Source organism: Aspergillus fijiensis, assembly GCF_003184825.1.
Source record: "Aspergillus fijiensis CBS 313.89 unplaced genomic scaffold BO72scaffold_3, whole genome shotgun sequence".
In the NCBI taxonomy this organism is placed as follows: domain Eukaryota; kingdom Fungi; phylum Ascomycota; class Eurotiomycetes; order Eurotiales; family Aspergillaceae; genus Aspergillus; species Aspergillus fijiensis.
This window is the reverse complement of record NW_024468979.1, coordinates 112,534-130,643: the sequence shown is the minus strand read 5'-3', so window position 1 is coordinate 130,643 and position 18,110 is coordinate 112,534. Positions and strand designations below refer to the sequence as shown.

The window sequence follows — 18,110 nt, the reverse complement described above, 5'->3', positions numbered from 1 at the left end:
CTGCAGAAGTCTATTTGACAGATATGGAGACGCAAAGAAATCGCCTTCACTGAGTGGCGAACGGGGATGGACTAATCACTTAAGTTGGTTTAGTTTTATCCACCGACGCGGAGGGGTGAAAAAGTACCCCATCGCCCCAACCAATAACGCATCCTGTTTCAGGAGCCTGAAAGACGCTCGGACACACGACAGTAGACAGGTGGATCCTGTCAAAGCTGCCAGAAAACAGGAATGTTGCGACCGTGGAAGAAATCACAGAATTCTTCAAAAGTGTATCATGGCCTGGCCGGCCATGCCCTAATCGCGGAGAACCCGTGATATGCAATCAAGCAATAGCAGAATCAATTCGGAAGATACCCCGTGATCAACTTCCACGATGTTTATTGCGATAAAATTTGGTCAAACTCAGGCAGTGGTTACGACATGTGTAAATGCTCCGACCATGCATACGGAGAACTTGCCTATCTCATCCTCCTCCTCCTCCTCCTCCTCCTCCCCCCCCACTGGGCTATTCCAGGCCAGGATCCCTGTCCGCGCTGCCCTATCAATCCACTGCTCTGCATTAGAGATCGACCGACCGTTGCGCACTGTCCATGATGAGTACAGTCCCGTACATTGGTCCCTGCTGGATCCTTGCAACCATCGATCGGCCCCTGTGGTACAGTCCTTCGCACGCCGTGAGTATCAACAACCTCGATGCATCAACAAGCGTGCGTGGGCCGACAGGAGCAAGAATGGATCAATAAACTCGGACAGCCTTCCCATTCTCCCGACCTTAAATTTTCAGGCTGGCTGAGATCTCGATGTTACTTATAGAATTGGGAAGTCCCACAAAGCTCATGCAGTGCGGCTGTCAACCGAGTCGATTCCCAATTCGCCCAGGATGAACTCAACCCTGCTCCCGGAGTTCCTCAGTGACCTGCCAGCATGTGCGGTATGCTTCACTCGAAACCTTCTTCCAAGATCATCAATCCCTAACTGCCCAGGCTCAATGCTTCGAAACTGCAATGAATGCCAGCTCGTGCGCAACGACAGATCGATGGTGCATTTGTACCGGGCAGAGCATCTTGGAAACTGCACTGGGGTGCTACAGTTTGTCTTGCACTCCAAAGCAGAGCCTATGTAAGTAGTCTACCTCTTTCGCAGTCGGAGTCGCCTAACATTCTAGTCTCGACGAACTACACTCGTGCCGCCTGTGGTATCCGTGAAGAGAGTAAGGCCAGCTTGACGCCTGCCCTGGCCGGCTCACTGGGCATGCTGGCCTTAATCATGACCGGCCTGCGCATGGCTCAACGAACCATGATGAAGCGATCGTTTGGCTGGGACGACGGGCTGATAGTGATGGCCATGGTATGGACTGGACTGCAAAGATCCAGAGAATGATATAAGCTAACTCGATTCAGGCCTGTGCTGCGATACTGAACATCATGGCTTTCCCCAGTAAGTGCACTCCCCTCCTGAAACAAGCAATCACTAACAAGCCAGTGCAAAAACACGGCCTCGGAACCAACATCTGGACAATCCCATTCGAAGACATTACTACCCAGCTCAAAGTCCGTCGCGCTTCCACTCCTTTGAGTACTCGGCCTCTTCTAACCTGAACCCAGCTACTTCTCATCGCCGAGATCTTTTACATGCCCGCCGAAGCCTTGACCCAGTTATCCTTCCTAGCTTTCTACCTCCGCATCTTCCCTCCCGGCAACTTCCGATACATTGTCTACACCCTCGCCGGCATCTCAGTCTGCTTCGGAATCTCCAACACTTTGATCATGATCTTCCAATGCCTGCCGGTCTCCTACTTCTGGAACAGCTGGTCGGGGGAGGCAACAGGCCACTGCATTGACATCAACACCTACTCGTGGTATCGCGCCGCGATGCAGATCGCGATGGACCTGTCCATCATCGCACTCCCCATCTACCCTCTGTCAAAACTCGCGTTGAGCCGACGAAAGAAGACACTCGTCTTGCTGATGTTCTGCACGGGATTCTTGTAAGTCACCCCCCCCCCCCCCTCTTCCACAATCGACCCCAAAAACACAAAGCCCCGCTAACAGCCACAAGGATCACCGTCGTCAGCTGCCTCCGCCTCCAATCCCTCATCCGCTTCTCCAAGTCCGCCAATATCAGCAGTAAGCCTCACTTCCCACGGATCACTCTTCAAGTAGGCACCCACTGATCATAAAAAAATAAAGTGGACAACAACCCCGCCATCTACTGGAGCATGGTAGAATGCGACGTCGCGATTGTGTGCGCCTGCATGCCCTGTCTGCCTGCACTACTGAAGCCCCTCCTCCCCGCGTGCTTCGGGTCGCGGTATTATGCCAGTTCGGATAACGAGCGAACCCCGCCGGTCAAGCTGGAGCGGATCCGCCGCAAGGATGAGTTCAGTGTTCTGTCGACGGCGGTGTCGGAGGACGCCTTGATGGCAAGTCGGGGGTGATTTGGGGTTGGTGTGTGTGTGCGGTGGAGGCAGTAATGCTTGTTATTTATGCTCCGACTTATGATTCGAGGAATGAGAATAGAATGTGTGGCGTGGTGCCCGGGCTTTCCAAGCGGCGTCGTCATCATCGTTGTTAGAGGCATCGTTTCCCACGTGCTTAAGAAATCAGCCACACCCGTCTTCGCAATCCCCCCCGGCTCAAATATCGCGGCAGATCAAGCTCTTGCCAGGAAATCCCCCCTGAGCTCTCGACCCTCCTCATCTAAGGACCATCCGAGATATTTCAGTATGTCTTCAACCTGCTCGCTAACTCGCATGCGCGCGCCCGCAGTGGTCGCTTAGTACCCACCGGTACCCACCAGTTCGGAGACGCTAAGTAGCTTGCTGCCAACGCTATGTTTCGCAATAGTCCTCAAAACGCGGAGAAGCTGAAGCTCTTGAGAGAGCAATCACCTTTGGCAGGCGATTATTGTGGCGTGATAAAAACAGTATAACTCTGCATCGGGAAGCTCGTTGCAGATGAGATCTTGTCGTTGTGGTGCCAGTTTCCCTTGCTTAGTCTGGTTGTCATGGTTTCTCTGTGGAGGTCTGGTCGAGGATTATCAATTCATCTGGGAGGGAGGAAGACTTCACATAGGATAGTCATCGTTTGGCAAATGTGAGAGACTGCGTGTTTTGTCATGACTGGAGCAGGGTATTGTCGGCGGTGCAGTGGGTTTCATACCAGGGTATCACGCGTCAGAAGCTTGACATCATGCCTTTCAAAAATCATGGCACATCTTGATGTTGTCGAAGTCAGCACACCCCGAGGAGCTTGCCACGTTCGTCCTCTAGGGAATACTTTAGTGCACCCATTTATCTGGAACCATTGTACTTCGCCTAGCGAACTCCCCCCTAGAGCTTTGTCGTGACGGGTACAGTCCAGAAATTGCTAGTCAAGATGCAATGAATCCAGCTTATTCGCTCTCAATCGATGGAGCCTCTCGGGGTCTTTGCGGCTGCAAGGTCGGAGCGTACCCTGGAAGAGAAACGCGCAGCCCAGCGACATTTTACTTGAATTCCGAGGTGAGGGTCGAAGCACCCACGGAGAGGGTCCACGCCCCCCTGTAGAGAATCGCCATATCAAGGGCCGTAGACCTGCTTCTGACATACCGTTAGAATGGCCTGTATTATGTCAGACGTAAACGCCGCTCTTCAAGCAGGGCGCGAGAGCTGCCATAGGCCCGGGATTGTATACACATCGTAGCCCCCTGTGGGTAGATGTTGACGCGGAACGTTGTAGTCTCTGATTGCAAGAGTCATGACTGGGATTGGTCTCAACAATTGTCGGTTGACTTGGAGTTGGGGTTTCGCGATGGTGCGAGGGCCTCGTCTCTCAGGCCGTCACAGATGATCACCGGCTGACGGCGATAATCCCTTATCTTTAAATCCGATGCAAAAACAACTTCCTTATCACGAAAGAAACGGTGTGCGGGGTAAAACAACGCTAAGGGGATAATGGGTTAGACGCGGGATAGCAGCCCCTTTACAACTTCGCAAGGCTGCCACTGTGCTCACTGCCAAGTTGTCCACTCTCGCTGGCTAGACCTTCATAGCCTCAACAGGATTCAGTGAATACGTGGAGGGATGTTTGTGCCTGAGGCCGAGGCACACTCACCAACCATAACTCCACTAGATGCCATTCTGAGTGTGGGCCTTTGGTTAATTGTGTCTCATACCTGCAAGAAAAGTGCTAGTGTAACCACAGTTCTATCCAGCGGCGTTAAATGTTCAGACGCTACTCTAAGGGCACGTGCAAGGTTATATATGCATATCTAAAGCCTTCTTTCATCAATTGGGGCTGTGGTTTAGTGGTATAATATTCCCTTAGCATGGGAGAGGTCCGGGGTTCGATTCCCCGCAGCTCCATGTTTTTGTCTTTTTGCGGCATTCGCAAAGTGCAATATTGTTTCCATCTTACTGGATCGAGTGGTTGGTGGCAGGACACAGTACCAAGCGGTCGCTCAGTATGAACCTTTCTGGTGAGATCTTTTCGGAGGACAGAATCGCGGCTCGGATATTTTGCAATAACACACATGCATGTATGTGCTCAGGTTGTTCAAGGATGCACATATTTCTTCGCACTTGCTTGTTGATGAGAACCAGGTAAGCATCATGACAGGCGCGTTTTACCACGATCCTCAGTATATATATCTCGCTGCATCTGGAGAAGGCCCTTGGGCTTTTTGATCATACTCTGGCAATATTTACAAGGGTCGCTTTGGATTCTGGGGTTACGCAGGTTGCGCGGCGATATATATGTGGTGTTTGTATGTTATTATTTTTTTTTGCATTGAGATTGACGAGGCTACAGTCGCATTGCCCAATGAGTCGGTACATAATTCCCTACATAATAGGAACCACCAGAAAAAAAAACATTGAACGCCGATACTGTACGTCACTTCGAGTCTGGTGTCAGGTACAGGCGCTCTCCGGTGCTCTCTACCCCTGGCGATGAAAGGGGGCCAGATGCCGATCGCTTTGTCATCCCTCCTGTGGCAAGATTCATCATTGCCACCGAAAAGAAAATTCTTTCCAGGGTTGTTCTCGAATAAACTTTATCAGGAACCGGATCGTGGTTCATCGGACAGAGCGACGATCAAGCGGAAGTAAAAAAAAAAAAAAAAAAAAAAAAGGCTTATGCGTTGCCCTCCTCCGTAGACAGCAAAATATTGTAAAGAGATCTTTGAATGAAGAGGGCAAAAAGGGCACAGGACAAAAAAGATGACTGGTCAGGGACTCGAACCCAGGACCTTATCCGTGTGAAGGATACGTGATAACCAACTACACCAACCGGCCATTTCTTGGAAGAATGCCGGGGTGGTGTGATTGTTGACAGCTGACCGGATTAGTGAAAGTGCACCACATCGAAATAGGCTCAAGCAAGCTGGATTAGAGTGTCGATCATCCAGTCAATCAGGCACAAATTTGAACCGGCCACGGTGGGAATCCCAACCAAGCACACTTTACAACTCAATTCTTGCCACCACAACCACAACCACAACCACAACCACAACCACAACCACAACCACAACCACAACCACTAGCCACCAGACCACAAATCAGGTCGAGAACACAATCTTGAATGGCCAGACCTCCTTCACATTGAAAGCTCTACGTTTAATGTAATCATCCAACCATGGGCGTCATCCGCGCCATGTCGTCATCCACCCCAATCCAGAACCCAAGCTTGGCTGGGTTGGCATCGGAAAAACCCGGACTGCCTACAAGAGTCTACGGAATTATGATGACTGCGCCCTCGTGACCAAGTTGTGTAAGGAGCTCAGCATAAAATCGTGAGGCAATGCAGTCGGCGAAGTGTGCGGGGTCCGCTTTTTTCCTGAATCCCTACGTGTCAGGGTCGAGAGTTCTGACAACAAGTGTCCAAGCGGAAACGCAAGCAGCGAATCATCGAGCTGGCATGTCCAGGCCAGCGCCGCCAGCCCGACAGGAGATCTCTCGGACCGGTCAGATGGCGTCGTGTTCGGCGTCAGTGGCTGTCCTGCCTGTCCTGGCCCGAGGGCAAGCAGGTCAGCCGAGTTTCTTGGGCTGGAATGGTGGATCCCCAGTGCATCATGGGGGTTTCAGTTGCACGGGCTTCGAGTTCACTGCTTCACATTCTTATCGATAACGTGGAAGAAGTCGAGAAGAAGATTATCAGTAGGGGTTGGGTTTTGCGGGCGGGTTTGACAGTCTTTAACTTGGTTTTGGGGACTGAAGAGATGATATTCAGATCAGAAACAACGATACTTTTTGCTCATCGTGTGAGGAGACAAGGCGACTAAATCACCATCCCTGCAACGGACCGACCGACAACCTTCCGAGTTCAGCAACGGTGAGGATTTCGCCGAAGTGCAACCGAAACTCTGTATGGCCCATGGCTTGTTTTTGCCCCCAAAGGACGTGGGGGACCGAGTCGGCCCGATGGAGAAAGAGCCAGTTGGAGGCAAGTCGGGATGCCGAGGTGAAGTCATCCTCGGTCGACTTCCGAACTACCTACGACTTTCTGACTGCCTTTCCAACACCACAAGGAGGCAGGAAAGAGTATGGAGAATGCTGTTGTGAGTGGCAGGAGGTAACTGAGCAAGTGCTCTTTTTCTTCATCATCATCATGAAAATACTCTCATTGACTGTGAGCGCCCCTCATCGTCTATCACCCATCCCAACTGCGAATATCTGCACATCGGACCAGTTTCCCCGAAGTTTCTCAGTTGGATCGACCGCAAACTCTGGTGACCCACTACTTACCAACGCCATCCCGGATCCATCTCGTGGAGCATTCCTGGCCAGGTACTGTACTCCGTAGCCTGCATTACAATGAGGCGGCGGATGCCTTTCCCATGCCCACTCCAGAGTCTCCCAGTCCACCCCGACTTTATGACGCACCCCGGAAGAAGATGGACTGAAGCCCTGACTCGGGTGGGCCGACACGAAAAAAATAAAACTGGAGAAGCCGGATGAGACGGGTTCCTTTCCCCAGTGTTTTGATTGTCCTTTTATACCTCCTCCTTCCCTGCTGCTTCCTGGCTGTTTCTTCCACTCGACCTCACCTCTCTTCTTCTTACTCCTCCTCCTCCTCTCCTCCTCTTCATCCATCCATCCTATCTCACAATGGACAAGATGGACAAGTCCCAGCCTGGCCTGGCTTCCCATACGGAGAACGCCTCCGCCGGCTCCTCCAGCCACATCGACTCCACCTGCAAAGGACGCATTGCCGGTGGAAAGTACCTAGAGGGCCTCGATGACAGCTCTGCCGCTGCTCATGCGGACGGCCCCCTCCAGACCGTCGACTTCGACATGCCGTTAACCCAGACTGAACGCATCGTCCAGGACGGCAACCAGTACATCGTCCTCGACTTCGTTCCCGGAGACAAGGAGAATCCGTTCAACTGGGATGGCAAATACAAGGCTTTCATCTCCGCCCTGCTCTGTCTGATGACTTTGTTCATCGGTCTCGCCACGACGGCTTACAGCTCCGGATTGGGTGATATGGCTTCGGATCTGGGTGTGACCGAGGAGATCGCCGAACTGGGTCTCTTCCTCTTCAACTTCGTCTGCGCCCTCGCTCCCCTCTTCCTGGCCCCCTTCTGTGAGTTGGCGGGTCGCCGTGTCGTCTATGTCGGAGCCTACTTCTGCTTCGTCCTCATGTTTATCGGTCTCGCCCTGGGTAAGAACATCGGCACCATCCTCGTCTGCCGTGCCCTACTCGGTCTATTTGGTTGCGTCGGTACCATCCTGGTCGGTGGTACCTTCGGTGATATGTACTACCCTCAGGACCGTGCTATCCCCGTCGCCACCTTCTCCTGGATCGCCATCTTCGGTACCGTGGCCGCCCCGATCTACGCCGGCTTCATCGACCAAGCCCTCCACTGGCGCTGGGTGGAAGGTATCCAGGGTCTGGCCAACATCCCGCTCGCCCTGGTCATCCTGTTCTTCCTCCCCGAGACCCGTGGTAGCGTTGCCCTCGGCAAGCGGGCCAAGCTGCTCCGCAAGAACACCGGCGACGACCGCTACGTGACCGAGAACGACCTCGAGGCCCCCTCGCTGAAGCACATGCTGCACAACTCCTCGGTCAAGGCGATCAAGATGCTCATCACCGAGCCCGTGGTGTTCGCCTTCGGTCTCTGGATCGCCTTCGCCTGGTTCCTGACCTTCCTGTTCTTGTCGGTCATCCCCATCACCTTCCAGGAGAAGAAGGGCTGGAACGAGGGCATGTCCGGGCTGCCCTACATCGGCCTCTGCATTGGCTGCACCATCGGCTTCGGTCTCAACTTCTTCCAGATCCGCAAGTACAACGCCCTCTTCCAGGCCGGCCAGGCGCGCCCGGAGTCCCGTCTGTACGGTGCCCTCTTCGGTGCCGTCTGGCTCCCCATCGGCCTCTTCATCTACTCCTTCACCCAATACGCCGACCTGCCCTGGATCGCCCCCGTCATCGCCCTCGTGCTGATCTGCATCGGTATCTTCTTCATCTTCGAGAGCTGCTACAGCTACACCTCCGACTGCTACGGGGAGAGCTCCTCCTCCGCCATCGCCGGCCAGGGTTTCATGCGGAACACGCTGGGTGCCGTCTCGCCCCTGTTCGCCTCGCAGTTCTTCCACAATGTGGGCAGCCAGTATGCCGGATTGATTCTGGCCCTGATCGCCACCGCCCTGACCCTCATCCCCTACGTGCTGTTCATGTACGGCCCCAAGCTGCGGGCCAAGTCCAAGATAGCCAGTCTGGTCAGCCACGCTGGGGAGGACAACGAGAAGGTCTAATGATGATGTGAAACGATAAAAAAAAAAGAAAAACAAAGTGGATCCTGCCGGACAGGCCAGGTCAAAGTCAAATCTGTCATGTTAGCATTGCATTTGCATATTCGAAAGTACGGTACATAGGTGTCATGTCGGGGGTTATTTAGCATTGCAGCCCCAAATGTTCTGCACATACATATTACAATCATGATGAAATCAAAATACCAAAACACCAATTCTCGATTCATTTCTTTCTTCAGTAAATCATAACAGCTAAGTAGGAAAAGTTTCCAATCTTAAAAGTAAGAGGGGGGTATCACGTATGTCCGTCCTGTTTTTGAGGATCTCTCGCCTTTATTTACTCTGCATGACCAGCACATCGCCGACGATGCGGTTCTCCTTCTTCACCAAGGCCTGGCCCAGGACACCCAGCACACGCGCGGCCTCGGCGCCGACTTCCTCGTGAGCAGCGCCACCATCGGCAAGTAGCTCATCCAGAGCCGAATGCCGTCGGCCCACAACGACGAGATTGCCAGCCTTGTGATGCGAGCGGACCATCTCGTCCTTGACCAGCTCGACCATCGTCGCGACGGCCTCTGCCTCGGTCTTGACCGCGGTCTTCTTGAACACCACGCGATCCAGCACCTCCTCGTCCAAGGAATCCTTCATCACCGACAAGAACGTGGCATCCGACTCGACCAACTCCTCCGGCACGACCCCACTCCCACTGGCACTAACACCAACACTGCTGGCCCGCGGAATATCCAAATGCACGACCGACACGGTCACCAAATCACAGCTGGCGACCTGACACACGAACCTGACCGCGAGACGATCATCCCTGCCCCCGACAAACGGCACGACGATATGATGCGCCTTGGCGGCCCCACCGCCGCCGCGGCGGGCATTCCACACCGACGAGCTGCGCTGCACACTCATCGCCCCCAACGACGGGCGATGCCTCACCCCACTGGCCGCGCCCCCACTGCCCCCCGCAGCGCCCAGCGCATGCTGGGGCGCATACAGATTACGCTCCACCAAGACACCCACATTAGCACTGGCGGTCTGGGACCCGTCCAAGACACTGCCGACGAAGGCGGCGTAGGGCTGGCCGTCGAGGAAGCGGACGCCTTCCTCGACGGGGGAGTGCAGGTGGTACTGCTCGCCCATGGCGCCGGTCTCGCTCCAGGGCAGCAGGACGAGATCGGCGGCCTCCTCGCGCGCCATGCCGACGACGGTGTCGGCGAACGAGTGCTCCGGCACGACGGAGACGCCCGCCACGATCGACAGGTCGTGCCACTGCCCGAACGCCCGGAAGGTGTTGACCACCGGGTCCGAGAGCGTGTACTGCTCGATCTCCGAGACCTTCATCACGCTCGAGTCGCGGTCCGTCAGCTCCAGCAGGCGCACGCCGTGCACCTGCAGGCTCTGCGGGGTCGGGGTGTCGAGTTCGGTGATTTCCGTTTCGGCGGGGGCGGATTCGTCCGCGTGCTTGGTGTCGGGATCGGTGGGCGTGCGTTTGTCCGGGTGGATGCGCGGGTGGTTGTTGTTGTTGGTGTGGTTGTGGGTGTGGGTGTTCGGGGCGAGGAGACCGGCGAGTGTGCATAGGCCTGAGAGGCCGTCGAGACGCAGGTACACCAGCAAATTGCGGACGGGCCGGTGGTGGCCCAGCGTTTCGTGGTGGTCGCCGTGCTGCGCCGACTTGGCCGCCGTGATGCTGTCCATGCGGCTGTCCGGCGGCAACGGTTTGCCCGTCGTCCAGTCGATCTCGCCGCGCCGCCACCGGTCGACCTTGATCTGGTACCATTTCGGGTACAGGGCGACGGTCAAGGGGGTGGTCGCGAAGGTGGTGACCAGGGCCATGACGACGAACATCGTGAAGGTGCGCGTGCTGAGGATTTTGGCTTGGAGGCCGATGTTCTATTCATGTCAGTTTCCTGTTCATAAGGAGTACTCGGGAGATGGGGGAAATAAGAATGAAGGGTAGGGGACCTACCAAAACAATCAACTCCACCAACCCCTTACAACTCATCAGCACGCCGATCGAGAAACTCTCCCGCCAGAGCAGTCCGTTCAACCGGGACGCCAGCGCCCCGCCGGTGACCTTGGCGATGAAGGCGATCGCGATGATGGCGATCACGTACCCCCAGACGGTGCCGTTGTCCAGCAGACCCAAATTGGTCTGCAGCCCGCTGAGCGTGAAGTACAGCGGCAGGAACAGCGCCGCGACCAGATCCTCGATCTTCTCGGTCAGCTTGATGGCGAACCCGCCCTCGTGCGGACACAGCAAGCCGATCAGGAACCCGCCGAAGATGGCGTGGACGCCGATCACCTGGGTGAAGAAGGCGGACGCCAGGGCGATCAGCAGGGTGATGGCCACGACGGACTGACTGGGCCCCTTCTGCAGACTGCCGGTGTGGGCGAGGAAGCGCAGGAACAGGGGCCGGAAGATGAAGACCAGGAACAGCACGTAGCCCACGCAGACCAGCAGCACCCAGAGCGCGGTGAGCCCGGAGCCCGCGTTCACCAACGCCACGCACAGCGCCAGCAGGATCCAGCCCACGACGTCGTTGCCCACGCCCGCCGAGAGCACGATCACGCCCACGTTGGTGCCGAGCAGCTTCAGCTCGGTGAGGATGCGGCACAGCACGGGGAAGGCGGTGATGGCCATCGCGATGCCGATGAACAGCAAGTACGTGCCGAAGTTGATGTCCACTGTGTCGGGTTCGTTGCGGAAGGCGTTATACAGCCCGTAGGCGACGGCGCAGCCCAGCCCGAAGGGGAGGACCATCCCCGCGGCGGAGACGCTGATCGCCACGCGCCAGTTGCTGATCAGGAAGCGAAGGTTGGTCTCTAGGCCGACGAGAAACAGGAACAGAATCAGACCGAGGTTGGCGACCAGGTTCAGCCCCGGGATCGAGGCCTTGGGGAAGATGGCGTCGGTGAAGCCGGGGATGCGTCCCATCACCGACGGGCCCAGCACCACGCCCGCGATCACCTCGGCGATGACGCGCGGCTGCCGGATCTTCGACAGCGGCCAGTGCAGCAACCGGCACAGCACGATGATGATGCTCGCTTGGATGATGAACAGGATGATCGGGTTCGACGAGTCGTACACCGTCGGATTGCTGCCCTCCAGGATTCCCGCCTGGGATTTGACCTGGGGGGTGGTGGTGGTGGAGTTGCTCGACATGGTGACCGGGGCAGAGAGAGGTCACGGCCTCTAGTGGGGGTGAGTGGTGAGCAGTTTGACACGGGAGTTTGAGGGGTGCGGACAAAGAAAAAAAAAGGGCAGAGGAAATCTATGATTTGGATTAGAAGGGAGGATAGGAGAGTGGAAGAAGAGAAAAAGGGATTTAAATGGGTGTGGGAAAGACAGAGAGAGAGAGGGAGAGAGATAACAAGTGAAAACGAGGTTGTGGGGGGGGAGAACGAGAGCCCACGTGGGTGATGGGAAGCGGTCGGAAATGCAGCAGCAGATGCAGCAGTGGCAGCAGTGGCAGCAACAGGCAGCTGCCTGGTGGTGAATAGTGAATGGTGATAACGTGATATTTCACTTGTCCTCTTTTAGTCTTTGTTCTTTGTTGGCGCATCGGAAATCTACAGCAATCTGGGCCCCAATGCGGTTCCGGGGTTCGCCTCCACCCCAGACATTCTCCCCAGCCACTCCCCCACCAGACCACAAACCAAAACCAAATCTCTTGTGCGGTCATCCGTCAACTGATCCCCCCCGTTCTCGTATTCACACTTACTTTATCTCTCTCTTCAACGCTGGTTGGGAGCCACCAGGATCCACAGTAGCTGTGATCTGAGCTGTGATCTTGCAGCCAAGGGCTAGAGCTGTCACCTGACGCAAGGAGAAAGATCAGCTGGAATGGAGTCCGCACTCGGCATCGAGAACGCCATGCAAACATCTACACCGTACGACAGGTTTGAGCGTAATCTTAAATTCCTGCGAGTAGCGAGTAGCTGACCCCGGACACTACTGTCAGTCTCACAAGCTGACATCCCCGATCGGACCCAGAGTTCAGCCCGACCCCGAGTGGTCGGCCCTCAGCCTCAGACAGTAACCCTGGGTCTTATTGACGCACATCTTGGACAATCAATAACTTGGAGAAGCATAACATGGTGGAGACGCGGCTTGTATATTGACCCTGTCGCGGTCTGTGTAGTGTTACATCTGAGAGACTCGGGGTTGACCCTACGATCGGCACGGCGAGTAGTTGCAGCCCACAAATAGGTAAATCCAGTCATATACGGTAATATTGAGGCAACTCCCACAACAACAGGTGCTGTGGTCTAGTGGTATGACGTCACGTTGTGGCCGTGCCAGCCCCGGTTCGATTCCGGGCAGCGCCACTTTCTTTTTTCGCTTGTCTTTTTGCTCTCCCCTCTTTCGATCGCACCAAACTGTCAGTCTCTCTCTCCTTTTTCTCTCCCTTTTTTTTTTTTTTTTTTTTCTTTCTTTCTGGGTACCAGAATTGGTCAAAAGTCATTCATTGCTGTCTCGCTCTCTAGCATCCGATACTTTGGGACGAGAAGATAAACAGATTCGTCCGTGAGCGGGCGGTTTTGCTCAATCCCAGAGCGAATATATTTTGCGCGCGAGCGGCCCTACAATTCTACATTTCAATCAACTTTTGATGGCAAAAAAACTTTCACCCTGTCCACGATGCAAGATACCCTAGAAAGCAAAACACAACTGCAAATGCTCTGACTTTCACGGTATATAACGAAACTCTCAATGTCTAATAACAGCTTGCGAGCACGTAACGGAATCGCGGGTTGAGTGGCAGACGCGACCGGTCACATTGCCAGCGAGACAGACCAGCAAAGTCGGAACGAGGAAGCTCAGCGACAGTCCCGAGTAAGTAACGTATCATAAGGAACGTAATGGAAAGGCAAGACCGACGAATATCCTCGTAAGGGCGACCATGCGACATGACATGCACGATAGCCCACGCAGCGAAGAAATAATTTTTCGCCTACGAGAAATAAGCCCATCGAAAGCAAAAATCTTCGATTTTTCGATTTTTCCATATAGTTCACAGACCAATGATTTTAGCTTGCTCAAAAACACATGTCAATCTCGCTATGGTACAAAAAAAAAGTGAGCAGCTCGTGATTTCGTTCAAATACATTCCCAACCATCCCATCATCTCGGTCATGCAAGTCATCATCTTGGATGCGCATCTACTTCCTTACGTAGATAGCCATCTTCCCGAACGCCTCATGGTCCGGGAAGTCGAACATCTCATAAGAGTCCCCGATCGCCTTGAGCACGCGATTAGTGACAGGGTCGTAGATCCTAGTCCTGTTAGCACCACACCCCTCGCGCACCGGCAACCAGTCCTCAGAAACAAACTCACGAGTTGATACGTGTGATATCGTCAATGATCATAATAGCAGGACGTGCGATATCCAGCACGATCTCCTTGACCGGCACGTCCGAGTTGCAGGTGAAGACGATCGAGGAATCCTCCACATCCAGGAAAGCCTGCGGGTCCTCGACGACGGTCATCTTCAGCAGGTTCAGCAGGCGCTTCTCCTGGGCGTCGTAGATCGGGTCCTGCAGCGAGCAGGCCAAGGGTTCGTCCGACTCGCCCTTGCCGTCCCGGCGGAAGAGTCGGATGATCATCCAGACGAGCGCGTGCTGCGTCGCCGACGGGCTCTCCCCAAACATCGGCCCGCACGCGAAGCCCACGAAGGTGGTGATCGTGTGCTTCTCGCGCGCCGCCACCAGCACCTCGCGGATGGCCGCCCAGGTGGCACTGGGCTCCCACGCGAAGACCGCGCTGCGCAGGAGCCGACTGGGTACCTCGACGGGCCGCGGGGGCAGCATGAAGATCTCGTCGGTCTCCGGGTGGATCCACTGCTGGACGTGCATGGGGACGATCCGGCAGTACGAGGCGGCGTCCAGGTACTTTTTCTCGGCGGCGTGCCCGACGAAGACGCCCCAGGAGTGATAGACGAGGGCAACGGGGCCGCTGTGAGGATGATGTGGTTAGTTGCGTTCCGCTGGGTGTTTCGACTCGACAAAAACAGCAATAGAAAGAAAGAAAGTATCATGCTTACTTGACGAATCGATGTCCCACATGTTCATTGACCTGCCCAGTGGCTGGCTCGAATTCCACCGGGGTGCCGTCTATCCCAATGGCCACGTACTTCTCGCCTTCCTCGAGGGGCCGTAGAAGTTGGGCCTGCAGCTCCTGCAAGGCTTCCTTCGTGAAGAACGGCTCGCCATCGGCCTCGTGCCGCAAGATGTTCATGGTGACCTCGTGCGGGCTCGAGGAAGCAGGATTGTACAAGGGGGGTCCGGTCCAATGTGACTTCATCGAATCATGGACCACGGCCCTGGGGAGACGGGTCGCGGTGGGTAGAAGATGGACGGGGCCCAGGGCATTTGCTTCCAGAAGCCGACGCATCGTCTTGAGGGTTTTCTTCTGTTTCGATGATTTTCGTGGTGTATGGGCGATGAAATGATGGAGTTGTGGGCGGAGGTTCGAGATGGTCGATGAGATGGATGAGTTGTGGGTGTGGGGTATCGAGTTGAGAGAGATGAAGTGAGAAGAAATGATGAAAAGCTTTATAGAAGCGAGGAAGATGAAGAAATGATCCATTGCAAGCTACTCTGTTGTATATTCACCGTTGTTAACATGATACTATCTAGATATTGAATGCCTGAGGCAGGACTTCAAGAACACTAGGGTGTAAAGGGTCTAGCGTGCTACCAGGGTCATTTCGGCGTTGGATTGTTCCGGCTCCGCCTGTTTGTTCACAGGCAGCCAGGAACACAGCCTGTGAATGTGTGATGTGTAGCATGCTCGCACAGTGAACCTTCTGTCATACAAGAGCGTACAAAAAGAAGAAACCGGGGAGAATGATACTATGACCACTCAAAGGCAGTAGTGGGCAAGAACTTTCCCTCGAAAGCGGGGACGAAGGCCCATCTCATCTCAGGAGCAAATCTTCGCATCCCCAGTCGATGCTCCTGGACCATCGAGTTGGCTAGCCTGGCATTTTCCCCTGCATACCTATCGGAAATTAGGGCGTTGTGGAAATGCCGCTTGGGAGCAACTGTTGAAAGGCAGGTGACGTCGTAATGACCATGACGTGCCGTCCCAGCCCTGTAGGGCTGAGCCGTCCGCCAATAACCCGCATCAATTCCTCCCCCCCACCCAAGCACAAGCAAAACCCAAGCTTTGACCCAACAGCCCTTCTGTTCAACATGAGAGGCCCCTTTTCCCAAATCCGTCCCCACTCGATGACCGGTTTCTGACACCCCCTGGTTCTCTTCCACGTTGTCGGAAAGCCCGGAAGCAGAGCACGAATAATCCCTCACCAACCTATAAAGAGGGCGACCCTCTCCTCAGCGACAGACCAGATCTTCCCCAGACAATCGCCTCTCGCCCACACTTACAACATGCAATTGCTATCGAGGTCCCCCCAGTCCCTGCTGGCGTTAGTGGCCGTGACCGGCTTGATTGGACACAGCCATGCTGGCCCAGTACCCAACGACGTTTATCAGCAGTTGATGCAGATTCCGGCCTCCTCGCCCTCGACTTTCTTCAACAGCAAAGAGCCCTTCACCCCCGACCACCGTGATCCCTGGGACCATAAGGTAGATGCCATCGGGGAAGATCGAGAGCCCCTTCCCTGGCGGATGGGCGATGGCGCCTCGGTGATGGGACCGCGGAACAAGGACCGCGAGCGCCAGAACCCCGACCTTGTTCGACCCCCGAGCACCGACCATGGCTCGCTGCCCAACATGCGATGGTCATTTGCTGACTCCCACGTGCGAATTGAGGTGCGTGGTTACCAGAAACAAATCACTACCAGAATGTTCAGATAAAATGCTGACTCTGGATAGGAAGGCGGCTGGACGCGCCAAACCACCGTCCGCGAGCTCGGAACCAGCAAGGAGCTCGCCGGCGTGAACATGCGCCTCGACAGCGGAGTCTACAGAGAGCTACACTGGCATCGAGAGGCCGAATGGGCGTACGTCCTCGCGGGCCAGGTGCGCGTGACAGGGATTGACCTCGACGGGAACGCGTTCATCGACGATCTGGAAAAAGGGGATCTGTGGTACTTCCCCTCCGGCCACCCGCACAGTCTGCAGGGGCTCGGGGAGAACGGCACCGAGTTTCTCTTGATCTTCGACGATGGCAATTTCAGTGAGGAGTCGACGTTCCTGCTGACGGACTGGATGGGTGCGTTGACTTTCCACCCCCTTTCCCCATCCCACCTGCGCCCGTTATCCAGACTAATGCAAAGAACCCAATAGCACACACCCCCAAAGCAGTCCTAGCCGAGAACTTCCGCCTCCGCCCGCAACTGTTCAAGAACCTCCCCACGAGCGAGAAATACATCTTCCCGGGCTCGCACCCGGCCTCGATCCCCAAAGAGACCCCGCCCAACTTCAAACCCTCCAAGGAGCGGTTCACCCACAAGATGCTGGCCCAGAAGCCCGAGCGCACCTCGGGCGGCGAGGTGCGCATCACCGACTCGTCCAACTTCCCGATCTCCAAGACGGTGGCCGCGGCGCACCTGACGATCCAGCCGGGGGCCCTCCGCGAGATGCACTGGCACCCCAACGCGGACGAGTGGTCGTACTTCATCCGCGGGCGGGCGCGGGTGACCATCTTCGCCGCGGAGGGCAACGCGCGCACCTTCGACTACGTGGCGGGCGACGTGGGGATCGTGCCCAAGAACATGGGCCACTTCATCGAGAACCTGTCGGACGAGGAGGAGGTCGAGGTGCTCGAGATCTTCCGCGCGGATCGGTTCCGCGACTTCTCGCTGTTCCAGTGGATGGGCGAGACGCCGCGGCGGAACGTGGCGGAGCATCTGTTCGCGGAGGATCCCGAGGCGGCCAGGGAGTTTCTGAAGAGTGTGGAGAGCGCGGAGAAGGATCCCATTCGGGATACCAGGGCTTAGAAGAGGGAGGAAGTCAAATTTCTCTTCGAAAGTGACGTTCAAGTTGAGCTTATTGTGTGGTGTACCATGTACGTTGTGGCTTGTAATCCTTCGGAAGAAATGCAAACATACAAGGCTTAATGGTCAGTAGACCGACATCGGCCGACGTCATCGATCCGAGAAGCAATAAGCTCGTGGCTGAACGATAGGGCATGCATGCATTTCGTCTTTGCCTAAATACTGAGATTTTGCTCAGCCCTCTCACATGCGACGGACTCAAACTTCATGACTGGAGTCCAAGCAGGTAAACGAGAATATTTCCCAATCGGACCAAGCCCAAGTGGAGAGAAAGTGTGGCGATGAAATCATCCAACCCACATTTTGGTGGGGGAAAAAGGGACGCTAAGCCGGTTGTAGGGCGGATTACGAAGGCTTAGCTTGAGCTGCCCCTCCAATTCAACCTAATTACAGATTAATGTTG

The 18,110-nt window shown here is 55.3% G+C and overlaps 5 protein-coding genes and 3 non-coding genes across 8 annotated transcripts; 5 read left to right on the top strand and 3 right to left on the bottom strand.

Annotated features, from left to right (window-relative positions):
* The first annotated feature begins 777 nt into the window (after positions 1 to 777).
* Positions 778 to 2,780, top strand: BO72DRAFT_137290 (CFEM domain-containing protein). The gene is made up of 8 exons (XM_040939142.1): positions 778 to 934; positions 987 to 1,122; positions 1,169 to 1,350; positions 1,404 to 1,440; positions 1,486 to 1,553; positions 1,608 to 1,990; positions 2,062 to 2,129; positions 2,193 to 2,780. Exons 1-8 carry the CDS (start codon positions 884 to 886, stop codon positions 2,438 to 2,440), a joined length of 1,173 nt encoding a protein of 390 aa, XP_040805974.1. The 5' UTR covers positions 778 to 883; the 3' UTR covers positions 2,441 to 2,780.
* A 1,496-nt stretch (positions 2,781 to 4,276) lies between these two features.
* Positions 4,277 to 4,348, top strand: BO72DRAFT_t18. Its single transcript has one exon. It is a non-coding gene; the product is annotated as a tRNA-Ala (tRNA).
* Positions 4,349 to 5,204: 856 nt separating this feature from the next.
* BO72DRAFT_t8 lies at positions 5,205 to 5,278 on the bottom strand. Its single transcript has one exon. It is a non-coding gene; the product is annotated as a tRNA-Val (tRNA).
* A 1,494-nt stretch (positions 5,279 to 6,772) lies between these two features.
* BO72DRAFT_137247 (synaptic vesicle transporter) lies at positions 6,773 to 8,932 on the top strand. Its single transcript, XM_040939141.1, has 2 exons — positions 6,773 to 8,821; positions 8,881 to 8,932. The coding sequence occupies exon 1, from the start codon at positions 7,091 to 7,093 to the stop codon at positions 8,735 to 8,737; it is 1,647 nt and encodes a 548-aa protein (XP_040805973.1). The 5' UTR covers positions 6,773 to 7,090; the 3' UTR covers positions 8,738 to 8,821; positions 8,881 to 8,932.
* A 135-nt stretch (positions 8,933 to 9,067) lies between these two features.
* BO72DRAFT_419825 (Kha1p) lies at positions 9,068 to 12,400 on the bottom strand (the record flags this gene model as incomplete). The annotated part of the gene is made up of 2 exons (XM_040942677.1): positions 10,710 to 12,400; positions 9,068 to 10,633 (listed from the first exon to the last, which is right to left on the bottom strand). The coding sequence occupies exons 1-2, from the start codon at positions 11,904 to 11,906 to the stop codon at positions 9,068 to 9,070; spliced, it is 2,763 nt and encodes a 920-aa protein (XP_040805972.1). The 5' UTR covers positions 11,907 to 12,400.
* Positions 12,401 to 13,001: 601 nt separating this feature from the next.
* BO72DRAFT_t19 lies at positions 13,002 to 13,072 on the top strand. The gene has a single exon. It is a non-coding gene; the product is annotated as a tRNA-His (tRNA).
* Positions 13,073 to 13,906: 834 nt separating this feature from the next.
* On the bottom strand, positions 13,907 to 15,253 carry BO72DRAFT_523854 (uncharacterized protein; the record flags this gene model as incomplete). Its single annotated transcript, XM_040949807.1, has 3 exons — positions 14,789 to 15,253; positions 14,083 to 14,700; positions 13,907 to 14,021 (listed from the first exon to the last, which is right to left on the bottom strand). The coding sequence occupies exons 1-3, from the start codon at positions 15,136 to 15,138 to the stop codon at positions 13,907 to 13,909; spliced, it is 1,083 nt and encodes a 360-aa protein (XP_040805971.1). The 5' UTR covers positions 15,139 to 15,253.
* A 787-nt stretch (positions 15,254 to 16,040) lies between these two features.
* Positions 16,041 to 18,062, top strand: BO72DRAFT_137154 (Bicupin, oxalate decarboxylase/oxidase). Its single transcript, XM_040939140.1, has 3 exons — positions 16,041 to 16,520; positions 16,584 to 16,923; positions 16,998 to 18,062. Exons 1-3 carry the CDS (start codon positions 16,137 to 16,139, stop codon positions 17,648 to 17,650), a joined length of 1,377 nt encoding a protein of 458 aa, XP_040805970.1. The 5' UTR covers positions 16,041 to 16,136; the 3' UTR covers positions 17,651 to 18,062.
* Positions 18,063 to 18,110: the final 48 nt, after the last annotated feature.